Source organism: Fomitopsis serialis (assembly GCF_022376445.1).
Source record: "Fomitopsis serialis strain Sig1Antser10 chromosome Unknown B0H18scaffold_22, whole genome shotgun sequence".
Classification (NCBI taxonomy): domain Eukaryota; kingdom Fungi; phylum Basidiomycota; class Agaricomycetes; order Polyporales; family Fomitopsidaceae; genus Fomitopsis; species Fomitopsis serialis.
Window position 1 is genome coordinate 458,337 of NW_025954982.1, and position 12,828 is coordinate 471,164.

Below are 12,828 nucleotides of genomic sequence, written 5' to 3' on the forward strand. Positions count from 1 at the left end.
ATGTAGCCTGTGCTTGATTAACGGTACTGAATATTAACGGATTTACTGTGTCAGTTGTGGGACAGGCTCCTTGTGCGTGTAAGTAGCCATGTAAGTAGCCAAGTGCACCAGCATATTGCGCAGGCACTGACGCGTACACCTATCGCCTGCCAGCGACATGTACAGTCGCTCAGGCAATCATTAATCAGAGTCCAGTTGTATTATACAGACCTTGTCGAGTTCATCCGAACGAATAGACTCTACAGAACGAGGATATCATGACAGCAGTGTGGTATTACATTAAAGGTTAGTGTACAGCGACAGGGCTTGGCTCCTGGCGTGGCACTGTATCCTCAGTAGTAGTCGAATAATACAGCCTACCTGCCACATCGTCGACGACCCAGTCAAGACCCTCCACGAGGTTCTCGCCGGTCATAGCACTGCAAGGCAAGATCTTCCACCGGTGGGACTTGATGGACAGAAGGTCCAATGCCTGACGCGAGGATCAGTAAATACTGACTGCTTGTCACTGGCGGAGAATAATACGTACGTCGCGGATCTCAGGGCTGCTCATGGAGCCCTGCAGATCCTGCTTGTTCGCGAATACGAGCAGAGACGCGCCCGCTAGTCGCTGAGGTTCATGGCTAAGATGAAAACTCAGCATGTGTGAAACGGTTGACGTACATCTTCTAGCAGGAGACTGTGCAGCTCTTCCTTGCAGTCGTTCATCCGCATACGATCGCCCGAGTCGACTACCCAAACTAGTGCGTCTGTCTGCTCGAAGTAGTTACGCCAGTACGGTCTGAGTGTGCGTTGTCCTCCGACATCCCCTGGTACACGATATTGGTCGAATGAGAGGAGACCGATGGTAACATGACCTACATATATTCAGGGTGTATCTACGGAGACGCGTCCTCTCAGATGTCGGCAAGCACGAGCGAGATGATCGAGGCTCACTTGCGATGGACGAAAGTCTTGATGTTGAAGCCCAATGTTGGGCTGATCCCCATGATGTCCTCTCCATTGAGTTTCTTGAGAATGGTCGTCTTCCCAGCGTTATCGAGGCCGCTACAGTGGATGCATCGGCGTGAGGACCAGCGACTCCTTCGGGCATCCGGCGTACAGGAACAGTATGCGCATCTCTTTCTCCTTCTGCCGGTTCTTCCGAATGATAGTCAGCAAGCCCATGGTTGGTTGACCAGCCCAGCGAACGATATTTGAGATATTTGCAGCGGGCGCGGGGCGCGGGCAGAGGTGGTGGTGGAAGCACAAGTATAACCCGAGATCACGAGCGCTTGAGCGCTGAAGCCACTTTCCTCGCCCACCCACTCCCGGAGCCGGAGGTGGTACGCTCCCTCTCACTCATCATCTCCCCTCGTCCTTTGTACGCAGCCTTCTCACTTGACGATCGTTTCGCGCCTCTGCTCAACTCCCAGACAAGATGGCACCGAAGAACAAGGCAAAGAAGGGAAAGAAGCAGGACGATGATGACTTCTGGTCCGTGCCGGGATTGTATTCAGCTAAACGCCTTGCTCACTCTCGATCCAGGGAGAATGCTGGCACCACTATCGCCAATAACAACGCAGGTACCTCAGCGGATGCTGCGGAAGCGTCTGATGACGGCTCCAAGCCAACCAAGAAGGCTGGGTTCTCGGCGTTCGCAGCTCTCGGCGCAGACGATGGCGATGCGGCGCCCGACGAGGATGAAGACTTTGGAGGTCTTATGGTATGCAGTCAACATATGTGACTAAGGGTAGGTCCTTTGATATGGTATATTGATTTGTCTGTCACTCTAGTCGACTATCAAGGCGGCCTCCAAGGGTAAGAAGGACAAGAAGGGCAAGAAAGGCAAGAGAGCGGACGTTTCCTTCGCTGACGGGCCCGCGCCTGGCGAGGGCTCTGACACTGAAGCCGCGGCTGCAAACGGAGACATCAGCGCGGCGAAGAAGCCGGTCGAGGTGACCGCGGAGGATCTCGCGGATGAGGAGTGGGGCCCTGTGAAGGAGAAGGCTAAGAAGGGCAAGAAGGGTAAAGGGAAGAAGGGAAAGGCGCAAGCCGAAGATGAGGAAGAGGTAGCTGAAGGTGAGAGTTGTTTGAAGACTGTTCGTGCGTCGTATTGTCCTGATTACATATCGCTTCAGCGCAGGAGGCGGCACCCGATCCAGCTGAGGTGCCCGCAGCGGCGCCGCCTCAAGAAGACGACGAAGAGAAGGAAGAGGGTGAAGGGGACGAAGGTGGCACGAAGGTTCTCTCTAAGAAGGAGAAGGAGAAACTCAAGAAGGAGAAAGAAAAGGCGAGCGCACATGCCCAACTTTGCTCTGACCTCAACTGACGCGAAACACAGGCGAAGAAGAAAGCCCAAGCTGCTGCCAAGAAGGCTGCCCAAGCTGGAGAGGAGCCTTCAGCTGTCTCAACACCGGAGCCTGCACCTGCTGCACTGCCCGCAGAAAAGGAAGATGAGGACGAAGAGGAAGGTGAAGGAAGCGGCGCCAAAACCGACTCCAAGAAGAAAAAGAAGAAAAAAGCGAGGAAGGATGAAGAATCAGCTCCTGCGCCAGCGGCTGCTGCAGGGAAGAAGAAGGGCGGTGCGATCGGTGCGCTCAAAGCGATGATGGAGGAGAAGAAGCGGTTAGAGGAGGAGGCACGGAGGCGTGAGGAAGAGGAGAGGAAGCGGATTGAGGAGGAGGAACGGCTAGCGGAGGAAGAAGCGAGGAAAAAGGAGGAGGAGAAGCAGAGGAGGAAAGAGAAGGAGAAGGTCGGTAACGTTGCGTTTATCCGTTACTTTCACGTCTAACAATCCTGCAGGCCAAGCGCGAGCAGGCAAAGAAGGAGGGCCGCCTACTCACGCCGAAGCAAAAGCAGGAGCATCGTATGGCGGAGCTCCGCAAGCAAGCTCTTCTCGCCTCCGGTGTACAGATCGAAGGTCTGCAGCAGCAGAGCCAGGCATCCAAGAAGCCTGTGTACGGCGACAAGAGGAAAAAGAAGGGTCCTACGAGCACAACAACGGGTAGTGGTCCGTCAACACGGGAGCCGTCACCTGTACGAGAGGAGAAGCCGGCCACGCCTGAGCCTGCTCCCGCTCCCTTGCCTGCAGAGCAGAAGGAGGAGAAAGAGGAGAAGGTCGAAGACGTTCAGTCCGACTGGGACGCTAGTAGTGGCGAGGAAGAGAAACCTTCAGCTGGCGTCAAGGGTTCGTGGGACGCGGATAGCGATGAGGAGGGGGCCAAGCCTCCAGCACCTACTAAAGCTGCACCTGCAGGTGGGTAGTTCGAGTGCTGATTGCGTAGTCTGGCCTTGATCTGTTCTCCCCATAGCGAATGGCTCGAGCAAGGCACCCGCAAAACAGGCTGCACCGGCCAAGCCTGCGGTCACCAAGAAGGCTGCGCCAGCGAAGGCCGCACCTGCACCCGCATCCAAAGCCGCACTCGCCGCGGCCAAGACGAACAGCAAGCCCAATGGCGCGAAAGCCCAGCCACAAGAAGAGTCCTCCTCCGAGGAAGAGAGCTCGTCAGAAGAGGAGTCGTCCGAGGAGGACTCCGACTCTGACGAGGATTCGTCTGAAGATGAAGGCATGACCAAGGCGCAACAGATGGCTGCGCAGAGGAAGGCGGAGGCGGTCGCGCGCCGAGCGAAGGCGCACGAGGCGGCGTTGGCTGCGAGGGACGAGTCGGATCTGCGTAGTCCGATTTGTTGTATTCTGGGGCATGTCGATACGGGTAAGACGAAGCTGCTTGACAAGGTGGGGACGTCGTGTTATCCCCAAATCAAGCAGGCATTGACATTTGGCACGGCAGATCCGGCAAACGAATGTGCAGGAGGGCGAAGCGGGTGGTATCACGCAGCAGATTGGTGCTACTTATTTCCCCGTGGATGCCATCAAGACGAAGACGGCTGTGCTCAACAAGGAGGGCAACCAGGAGTACAAGATCCCCGGTCTGCTCGTCATCGATACACCTGGTCACGAATCGTTCACAAACCTGCGGTCTCGCGGAAGCTCGCTGTGTAACATTGCCATCTTGGTCGTCGATATCATGCACGGATTGGAGCCTCAGACGCTTGAGTCGCTCCGGTTACTCAGGGACCGCAAGACGCCGTTCATCGTCGCGCTGAACAAGGTACAGTATACCAAAAACGTATGGACTACTGATTATTCACGTTGTTAATGTACAGATCGATCGTATGTACGACTGGGATGCGACACCAGACAACGACTTCCGGAGCTCGCTCGCCAAGCAGAAGCGATCCGTCCAGCGCGAGTTCGAGGACCGGTTGCAGAAGACAATCCTCGCCTTCGCCGAGCAGGGCCTCAACGCTGTCCTCTACTACGAGAACAAGAGCTTCGCGCGCAACGTCTCGCTCGTGCCCACGTCTGCCATCACTGGCGAGGGTGTGCCAGACATGATCATGCTCCTCGTGAACCTCACGCAGCAGCGCATGAGTGACCGGCTCATGTACCTCAGCGAGCTTGAGTGTACGGTGCTCGAGGTCAAGGTCATCGAGGGTCTTGGAACGACCATCGACGTCGTCCTCTCAAACGGTATCCTCAGGGAAGGCGACCGGATCGTGGTCTGCGGTCTGAACGGCCCTATCGTCACACAAGTACGTGCGCTGCTCACGCCACAGCCTCTGCGCGAGCTGCGGATTAAGTCTGCGTATGTGCACCACAAGAGATCAAGGCGGCGATGGGAGTGAAGATTGTCGCGCCGGACCTCGAGAAGGCGATCGCCGGTTCGCGGTTGTTGGTCGTGGGGCCGGACGACGACGAAGAGGAGATGATGGACGAGGTGATGTCGGACCTGACGTCGCTCCTGAACTCGATCGACAAGTCGGGGCGCGGCGTGTGCGTGCAGGCGTCGACGCTCGGCTCGCTCGAGGCGCTGCTCGACTTCCTCAAGTCGAGCAAGATCCCGTGTCGGGTATCAACATCGGGCCAGTGCACAAGAAGACGTCATGCGTGCCGCGACGATGTTGGAGAAGGCGAAGGAGCTGTCGTGTATTCTGTGCTTCGATGTGCCTGTGGACAAGGAGGCGGAGAGGCTGGCGGAGGAATGGGCATCCGTCTGTTCAAAGGTGGGTATCATTATGTTCATATCGAAGGAAGTGGTGCTGACCCGCGATGCGCAGCGGATATCATCTACCATCTGTTCGACGCCTTACCGCGTACAATGCCGAGATCATGGAGGCGAAGCGGAAAGACGCTGCTCCTCAGGCTGTCTGGCCGTGCCGCCTCAAGATCATAGCCGCCTTCTGTAAGCGTGACCCGATCATCCTCGGTGTGGATATCCTCGATGGTACTCTGCGGGTGAATACACCTATCTGTGTCGTGAAGACCGACCCAGAGACACAGAAGAAGGAATCATCGATTAGGAAGGATGTGAGCTTACAATCAACGGATACTAGTGATCTATGGCTGACCACTCGGAACAGCACCTCTCTGGAGATCAACCACAAATCCTTCGACATGTCAAGAAGTCGCAGGCTGGTGGTGGTGTGGCCGTGAAGATGAACATGCGGTATACCAGTCTGCGAAGATGTTCGGCCGGCACTTCGACGACAAGGACGAGCTCTACAGCCACATCACACGACAGAGTATCGACGTCCTCAAGGTATGTAATGTAAGACTCGTAAATGCGGCGCCATGCTCATTGGCGTCGTAGACCTCGTTCAAGCAGGATGTCTCGAACGAAGAATGGCTTCTAATCAAGGCCTTGAAGCCGGTACGTTCCAAAGTCAGTGAAACAAATGATCTTGCTAACGTATACGCTGCAGCGTCTCAACATCTCCTGATGAGTTCATCCACTACGAAGGTTCATGCTCAACGTCCGTCGCTCTAGTTTGTCGCAATGCTTGTATTGTAGGAAGCTCTGCATGCACGCATGTATTTATACGCACATCTTTGTCTCTACTAATATCATGTAGCTTTCTCCGGTCGAGCGACTGCCCCCACAGTGATCAATTTACCGCATATTTCATTCCTGAGCCGCTGCCAGATCACATGGGGCTTTCCCATGCATGTTGGTCCGCCGGTTCCTCCATCGGGGTCTATCTTCGGAATCCGGATGCGCGTCTCTGGTGCATTCCGCAAGGTATGAACATGCCTGCACACTTTTCACACTGCATGACTGTCTCTCTGTTCTCCGTAGACTCTGACTAAAATTCTCCAGGACCAGATCATTCCCCGACATGGCAACAGCCGCCACGAGTATTGTTTTTGTGATTGACAGAGCATCTCAGAGAACACCGCGGGAGCTTGCAGATCCGTTGCGGTGGACTGGCTGGTTGAAGTACACGATGCCTCCGAATATAGCTGATGCGTATATGGCGGATGAGCGCCTTTATCAACATATTTACAACTACGCTGAGGTCGCGCAGCAGCGCTCTCTACCATCGCGTGCACAAAGAGAATCGGACAGGGAAGTTGCAATCTCCGAACAGGTATACTTCCCTTCTGTCTACTGCTTGTATCTTCCATGTCAGAGGCTTATATATGTTATTCAGCTTCTCTGGATACATCGTCTACAACACCGGCGCCCAGGTAGTACAGTGTTTGTTATTACTTGGACGCAGTTTCGGGATCTCGTCCTCGCTTCAAATGGGGGTGATCCAAATCATTTACTGCATGAATTGGCAAAGATCAATGCTGGTCTGCTGATCCATGGTGGTACAGACCTGACAATTGATTATAGGTGAGTACCTACTGCAGATGAATGTTATGCCAAGGCTACTTAGTACTCATGGGGGATTTCAGGACACCATCTGGACGTGACACATTCCAATCAGTGGAAGAGGAGGAACTCTACATCGAACGACTCCGGATGCTGTCTAGGTGTTTTCCAGTCTGGCCACCCGTGCGCGAGCTTCGCACAGCAGCTCGGAAGCTCCAAATAATGCACGATCTCGACCACATCGCTCGAGAAATCACCAAGTCACCCCGTCCTCACACTGTCTTGTATAACGGGGGCCGGACACAGGGTGACTGCGTTTACAAGCGCGAGGGGAGCAAGAATAGCGACCGTTTCTACCGTGGAAAGCTGAAGCCGAAGAGGAAGATTGACGAAGACATCGAGCTAACAGGAGGGCGATGGAGGTGGATGGAGCAAAAAGAAATTCCACTCCTGTGCAACACCGGCGAGCTGCGCGTGTATGTTGCCGGCTCAGCCGTGCAGCACGCGGTGCATACAATCCGGTTGCCTCATGGTGGATTCGTGTCCTCAGTACTGAGAGATTGCTTACTTCCACAAGACATGATGTCAGTATACTTTGTTTCATGCACTCATCCAACTGATCGCGTGTTTGCACTCATAGGATCGAGGATGTGGAACGGCGATCAACCCGAGAGTCAACAGAGCTAGTGGATGCTTCGCCAGATCTGGAGGCTCAGAAGCCATCCGAACTACTGCTCGAGAATTGCTTGAGTGGTTCGTACTCAACACCGTTGACGGACTCGCAATGCAGGAGGTTGCTGCGCTGGGGCTGGGAGAGTCTTCACTGCTCCAATACGCGCGAGTTGATCTAGGCGTAATGCGTGGAGAGGATGGCAAACTCCACTGGTTTGTCAATCAAGTCGCACGCGGGCTGGGGGCCGGGCTCTTTGCTGCGAAGGATCCGAATGCTGCTCTGCAAGTGATTGATTCGGTGCTGGAGTCGGTACTGAAGTGGCGGAGGGACTGGACTGCTGATCCTTCACGATAATATACTTATGGCTTCTGTTAATCTCGAAGCAACCACCATCATGACCGTAGAGATGACAGTCACCAAATTGTAATGCTCTGAGCCGTTCACGTTATCTCAGAGTCGACTGGCCTCCAAAGGCCGCGTCGATGCGGCAAGGCTGTCGCTGAGCGCCGTGAACCTTCGGACGCGGCCCTCGAGTTTGTCTAACATCCTGTCCGTGGATCCAACCAATATCTTTCACATTCAACATGGCAGTCTACATACTTTCAATAAGAAGCTCCTCACACAATCGACTACTCCATCGTCGAATATTGTGCAGTACAGTACGGCGCCAGCTCCTATCGTTCCTGGATAAATCACATTCCAGGCGCCCGCTCGCGACACTTTTCATGACCTGCTTTTCGTCTGTGTTGGCCGAAATCCTTTTCCCCACCACCACCATCATCTCTGCTTCATTCTCTTTACCACTGTAGAATGGCTGCAGAAGACGCAAATGTCGCTCAACTCCCCGCTGACGCCGAGCGCGACTCCTCCGAAACCGGCGAAGACGAGCTCCAGCTGGTAATACCCAGTCCGAAGGCAGAGCTGGCCAGACCTACACAGGACAGAGGCCCGCTATGAAGTATCATCGGTAACGTCGTCTTTTTCAGTGGTACACTGGAATCGGCTACGGGTATCCTTTCGCCGCGATGCCGTCTCTCGTCTTGCACTTGCCAGACGATCGTCAGATGAGCGAGCGAGCGAGCGAGAGTAGCAGAGGACCGGCAAGGGTTGAGATTACACCGTTTGAACCTGATCAGCGCTCATACCTGCGTAGGGAAGCCCCCAGTGTCGCCATGTTGATTGCCCCCTCTCGAGGGAGCCCCGCAGAATGTGCTGACCTGTTTTTTTTCATATCTCCTCATAGCAAAAGCTCGGATATAAACAGGTGCGTTCTCTATAGACGAGGCAATACCATGACTGCAGGCTGACTCCTTGTGTAGCAACTTCACCGTAGCTGGCACCTCCTCGAGAGTTTCGCCGCTAGCTTCGTGGCCCTCAACTTCATCGGAGGTGTTCGGTAAGACAACGCTGTCTTGTCATTCACGGAATGTTAATCTTCGCTCGTAGCTCTGGTATCTTCCTCGGACTTGAAGCAGGCGGCCCATTGGCCGTATGGTACGTTTCCCGTCTCGCAACCCTCAATGCAAGCGCCTCGTGCGAACCTCGTCACTCACATCTGCTTCAGGACGACCTACATAGTCTCGATGATCTTCATGTTTATCACCGCCGCAGTCATGGCCGAGATATGCTCCGCGCTCCCGCTCAGCGGCTCGATCTACGTCTGGAGCGCAGAGAGCGCAGGTCCCAAGTACGGCCGCTTCTTCGGGTTCGTCGTCGCCTGGTGGGCCTGCACGGCCTGGATGACGTTCTCCGCCTCGTGCTGTCTCGTGCGTGTCCTGCCTCATACCGCCTGCGATCTCCGCTGACGCGCTCGTCCGGCAGACCGCGGCGAACTACATCGTCTCGGAGCTCCTTGTGTTCGAAGTGTACTACCCGGGCGGGGCGGGCACCGACTCCATCCAGTGGCGCGCGCTCGTATGGGCCGTCGCCGAGGGCTGCTTCGTGGTCGCGGTCGCGGTCAACTACCTCCCCCCGCGCTGGTTTTCGGCCGTGTTCAAGATCTCGATCGGGCTGTACATGCTCGACTTCTTGTTGTGCCTGATCTGGCTCCCCATTGGCGTGTCACGCACGTATGGGTTTAGGTCCGCGAAGGAGGTGTTCACGGGGACTTGTGAGTGTACTGCATGTGGAAGGGGTCTGCGAAACTGATGGATATTAATGCAGATAATTTGACGGGAGCGCCGCCCGCTTGGAACTTCATCCTCTGCTTGTACGCAGAACACATCATCATTATTATCTCCCTTCTTTGACACTTCTATGCCAGCTTGTACTCGTCCGGGACAATGATCGGTTTCGACGCATCCGGGCACATCGCCGAGGAGACCAAAAACGCCAGGTCCGTCGTCTCCTCTTCACCCACCATGCATCTTCACTGACACCCCTGCAGCGTCGTCGCCGGCCGTGGCATCCTCTACAGCGCCATCGCGACCGGCGTGCTCGGCTTCATCACCAACATCCTCTTCCTGTTCTGCACGCCCGACCTCGACACGCTCTTCTCGCTCGACGCCCCGCAGCCGTTCGTCCAGCTCTACGCACTCGCGCTAGGTAAGGGCGGCGGCGCGTTCATGACCGCCATCGCCGCGCTCGGCCTGATCCTCGTACGTTCCCCGCTCTCCTCTCCCATCCCGCTCAGAACTCAGTAACTCTTTCCTGTTTACAGAACACGAGCGTCTCCGTCGTAGCCGCCTCCCGGCTCGTCTTCGCCGTCGCGCGCGACGGCGTGCTCCCCTTCTCGCACTGGATCGGGCAGGTCGACGACCGGCGCCAGCCGCGCAACGCCGTGACGGTGATGTTCATCTTTGGCGCTGCGCTCCTCTGCACGATCCTCCCGTCCGACGTCGCCTTCACGTCGCTCACCTCCGCGGGCGGCGTGCCCACCACCGCAGCATATGGGCTGATCGCGCTGCTGCGGCTCATCATGACCCCGGAAGACTTCAAGAGCAGCCACTATTTCTTGGGGCGGTGGAGACGCCCGTTCTATATCGCCACTGTGCTGTTCAACGGCTTGATCTTTGCGGTATGTTATTCACGGTTCAAAAAGCTGCGGAAGGTGTTGAACCGCTCCCGCGCAGACTCAAATCTCGCCGTTCTACTTCCCGGTCACGGCCAGAGCTTCAACTTCGTACGTCCCTGTATACGCCGCACACGACGATGTCTTACTGACCCTGACACTCACTGCAGGCCCCAGTCATCCTCGGCGCCGTCACCATCTTGGATCCTCAGCTGGTACTTCATCCCCGCCGAGAAGTGGCTGCGCGCGAGCAGGTCTACGCGCTCTTCAGGTCGCCGACGAAGAGCCGTTTGGAGCGGGCAGCACATCTGTGACGGTGGCCACGCCAATGAAAACGCGAGATACCGCGTCGACTCGGTGGCGGAAGGCGAAGGGTCTGGTTATGGACTGAAGTCTACCGACGTTAAGGCTGAAGTGCGTAATGAGGTGTGAAGTGAGAGCGAATTATCTAGTTTTCGATACGAGTACTTATGCCCGATGTATGCATCATCTCTTCTTGCTAAAGCGAAGTAATAGGTATGGCAGTGAGCTAGATAGATGTATTGCGTGTCAATAGAGTTGTCAGAACGGCTCGAGTCCCAGTAGTCCTTGACACGCTCCCTCCACGTCGGCGATCTGGCGTTCAGAGTCACATTCGGACACGGCGTTCAAATCCCGGCATAGAACGTACCTCCTTGGGCGCACTCGCGCTGAGGACTACTGGGTGCTCCTCACCGACCAGCACCTCGTCCTATGGTGGAGGTATCAGACGTGGAACACTCAATGAACAAGGAACCCACCTCTATTCGGATGCCGATGTTATGGAATGTTTTGGAAGTGTGGCATGGCGGCACGTAAATCCTGTACCCATATGAGTGGGTGCTTGGGTGAGGTAGATCAGAGAAAGGCAACGTACCGGCTCCACGTGATGACCATGCAGCTGCATCCTGATTCCCAACGTCAGCTTCACGCGTCGGCACATGAATGACCACAACAACATACGGCGCCTGTCGGTCAAAATGGCTTGACTCGTGCAATCTATTCGAGCACGAGTTCATCAGCTCACAACGCCCTCACATAAGACGACACAATTCTACTCACCAATCCCCACGGATGGCCCACGAATGCGGGTACAGTTCATTCAACCGCCCGCCCGTGAAGCCGAGTCGAACCCGATCTGCGTGAGCTCTGCACGCAGGAACTCGACGGACTTGTGGTGAGCTGTGAGCGACAGCCCCGCGCGCGCGGTGCAGAGCGACGAGCTGCTTTTGTGCGGAGAGGAGCGCGTTGTAGAGGTCGGCTTGCGCGGAGGTGAACGCGCCTGAGGCGGGGAAGTGCGCGCTAGTGACGGCATTAGCGCGGTGGGAATTATGAAGTGGGCGTGGGTGAGCGTACTGATGTCTGAGGCGTACCCGCTTGTAGGAGATGTCAGTCGGGGAGATGGACATTTGCAAGTGGCGTACTTGTATCACAGCCCGCATCGACGAGACAAGCTCGTTCTCGCGGATGAGCTGTGTTGACGTGTAGTGTATGTCAGCGCGTTCGGGCTGTGGCGAACGGTCAGTGGCTGCCCTTGGTCATATTTGAAGAGACAGACCCAGATGCGACAACGGGTACATAGGCTGGACGCGCGCACCTCTCTCGCACAGAGGTACCGAAGTGCGCGCTAGTACGGTTCTGACAGGCCCGGTCGAGCAAAACGCATCGTCTTCGCTATAGTCAATACATATATTGTCCTTTCAATAGCGTGAAACTCTCACTTGGTGTGTGCCCGAGCACTAATCGCAGCGGCCGCAGACCTCTCTGCCTCGCTCTTGATCGCGCGCACCGTCGACCTCCGGTCGAGTGACGACGCTCTGTCCGCCGAGCGATCGACAGGTATCATGCTCCTGTGACGATCTCGACAGATACTGCAGGGCTACTTGAGCAGAAAACTCGACCTTCTGGTACGCCAACAGACCTTGAGCAACGACTTGCCGAGGCAGACCGCGAACGTTTGGGCCGCCACTGGAGGAAGTCCACATATACGTGTCCGTCTCGGCCATGACCTCCGCAGCGCGTCAGGGAACTCGTCAACTGGCCGTGCGTTATCCGCACGAAACACCGCACGACGTCCTGTGCACTCGTGCGCGCGCCGTCCCACTGTGCATTGATGGTGTAGACGGCGAGTGGAACAGTGTCATGCGGTATCCCCGCGGAGCTGTCCTTCTCCATGATGAGTGCAGCGCCTGGCTCTTCGAAGCCTGTGAGGTACCAGAAGTCGGAGTCCTGCCGGAACTTGTAACTGTATCACCAGGTGAGCGGACGCTACTTCTAGCTGATTCCATGTTGCTAGACCTCCCGAAAACGTGTGCACAGGCGGAGGGCGTCGGGCCCTTGTTTTCAGGTGATTCGCCCGCTGTACCGGTCGGCCTCTGCTTCATATCTCGGTCTAGTTCGCCCTCGACACTGCTCGTTGCAGTAGAATATTGATGGGACACAGAAGGAATACCAAGGCCCGCCTGTACACACTTTTCGGCGAG

At 55.9% G+C, this 12,828-nt stretch overlaps 5 protein-coding genes across 5 annotated transcripts; 3 read left to right on the forward strand and 2 right to left on the reverse strand.

Annotated features, from left to right (window-relative positions):
• Positions 1-12: 12 nt before the first annotated feature.
• Positions 13-1,296, reverse strand: B0H18DRAFT_999641 (GTP-binding protein). Its single transcript, XM_048045578.1, has 6 exons — positions 1,103-1,296; positions 937-1,047; positions 862-878; positions 664-809; positions 530-610; positions 13-472 (listed from the first exon to the last, which is right to left on the reverse strand). Exons 1-6 carry the CDS (start codon positions 1,165-1,167, stop codon positions 287-289), a joined length of 606 nt encoding a protein of 201 aa, XP_047895156.1. The 5' UTR covers positions 1,168-1,296; the 3' UTR covers positions 13-286.
• Positions 1,297-5,958, forward strand: B0H18DRAFT_999646 (uncharacterized protein). Its single transcript, XM_048045579.1, has 16 exons — positions 1,297-1,476; positions 1,528-1,705; positions 1,776-2,061; positions 2,121-2,272; positions 2,324-2,734; positions 2,785-3,238; positions 3,294-3,718; positions 3,774-4,094; positions 4,150-4,635; positions 4,656-4,888; positions 4,914-5,037; positions 5,153-5,353; positions 5,420-5,450; positions 5,482-5,585; positions 5,637-5,696; positions 5,749-5,958. Exons 1-16 carry the CDS (start codon positions 1,421-1,423, stop codon positions 5,764-5,766), a joined length of 3,540 nt encoding a protein of 1,179 aa, XP_047895157.1. The 5' UTR covers positions 1,297-1,420; the 3' UTR covers positions 5,767-5,958.
• Positions 5,959-6,039: 81 nt separating this feature from the next.
• On the forward strand, positions 6,040-7,783 carry B0H18DRAFT_999648 (uncharacterized protein). Its single transcript, XM_048045580.1, has 5 exons — positions 6,040-6,073; positions 6,146-6,414; positions 6,478-6,665; positions 6,728-7,228; positions 7,317-7,783. The coding sequence occupies exons 2-5, from the start codon at positions 6,163-6,165 to the stop codon at positions 7,669-7,671; spliced, it is 1,296 nt and encodes a 431-aa protein (XP_047895158.1). The 5' UTR covers positions 6,040-6,073; positions 6,146-6,162; the 3' UTR covers positions 7,672-7,783.
• Positions 7,784-8,655: 872 nt separating this feature from the next.
• B0H18DRAFT_236356 (amino acid transporter) lies at positions 8,656-10,824 on the forward strand. Its single transcript, XM_048037242.1, has 8 exons — positions 8,656-9,083; positions 9,139-9,427; positions 9,481-9,526; positions 9,581-9,652; positions 9,704-9,914; positions 9,977-10,333; positions 10,389-10,438; positions 10,498-10,824. Exons 1-8 carry the CDS (start codon positions 8,838-8,840, stop codon positions 10,757-10,759), a joined length of 1,533 nt encoding a protein of 510 aa, XP_047895159.1. The 5' UTR covers positions 8,656-8,837; the 3' UTR covers positions 10,760-10,824.
• Positions 10,825-10,888: 64 nt separating this feature from the next.
• B0H18DRAFT_1117786 (uncharacterized protein) lies at positions 10,889-12,729 on the reverse strand (the record flags this gene model as incomplete). The annotated part of the gene is made up of 10 exons (XM_048033653.1): positions 10,889-10,942; positions 10,998-11,057; positions 11,107-11,167; positions 11,223-11,253; positions 11,309-11,334; positions 11,408-11,647; positions 11,702-11,853; positions 12,106-12,354; positions 12,404-12,590; positions 12,644-12,729. The coding sequence occupies 10 exons, from the start codon at positions 12,727-12,729 to the stop codon at positions 10,889-10,891; spliced, it is 1,146 nt and encodes a 381-aa protein (XP_047895160.1).
• Between the last annotated feature and the right edge of the window lie 99 nt (positions 12,730-12,828).

Coding starts and splice junctions, on each gene's coding strand:
- B0H18DRAFT_999641 (XM_048045578.1), bottom strand. CDS start 1,167: ATGGGCTTGCTGACTATCATTCGGAAGAACCGGCAGAAGGAGAAAGAG. Junction 611..663: donor ACAGTCTCCTGCTAGAAGAT/GTACGTCAACCG, acceptor CATGAACCTCAG/CGACTAGCGGGCGCGTCTCT. Junction 473..529: donor GCAGCCCTGAGATCCGCGAC/GTACGTATTATT, acceptor TCCTCGCGTCAG/GCATTGGACCTTCTGTCCAT.
- B0H18DRAFT_999646 (XM_048045579.1), top strand. CDS start 1,421: ATGGCACCGAAGAACAAGGCAAAGAAGGGAAAGAAGCAGGACGATGAT. Junction 3,719..3,773: donor AGACGAAGCTGCTTGACAAG/GTGGGGACGTCG, acceptor TTGGCACGGCAG/ATCCGGCAAACGAATGTGCA. Junction 5,451..5,481: donor ATCCTTCGACATGTCAAGAA/GTCGCAGGCTGG, acceptor GTGGCCGTGAAG/ATGAACATGCGGTATACCAG.
- B0H18DRAFT_999648 (XM_048045580.1), top strand. CDS start 6,163: ATGGCAACAGCCGCCACGAGTATTGTTTTTGTGATTGACAGAGCATCT. Junction 6,415..6,477: donor AAGTTGCAATCTCCGAACAG/GTATACTTCCCT, acceptor TATGTTATTCAG/CTTCTCTGGATACATCGTCT. Junction 6,666..6,727: donor GACCTGACAATTGATTATAG/GTGAGTACCTAC, acceptor GGGGGATTTCAG/GACACCATCTGGACGTGACA.
- B0H18DRAFT_236356 (XM_048037242.1), top strand. CDS start 8,838: ATGCAAGCGCCTCGTGCGAACCTCGTCACTCACATCTGCTTCAGGACG. Junction 9,527..9,580: donor TGGAACTTCATCCTCTGCTT/GTACGCAGAACA, acceptor CTTCTATGCCAG/CTTGTACTCGTCCGGGACAA. Junction 9,653..9,703: donor GAGGAGACCAAAAACGCCAG/GTCCGTCGTCTC, acceptor ACACCCCTGCAG/CGTCGTCGCCGGCCGTGGCA.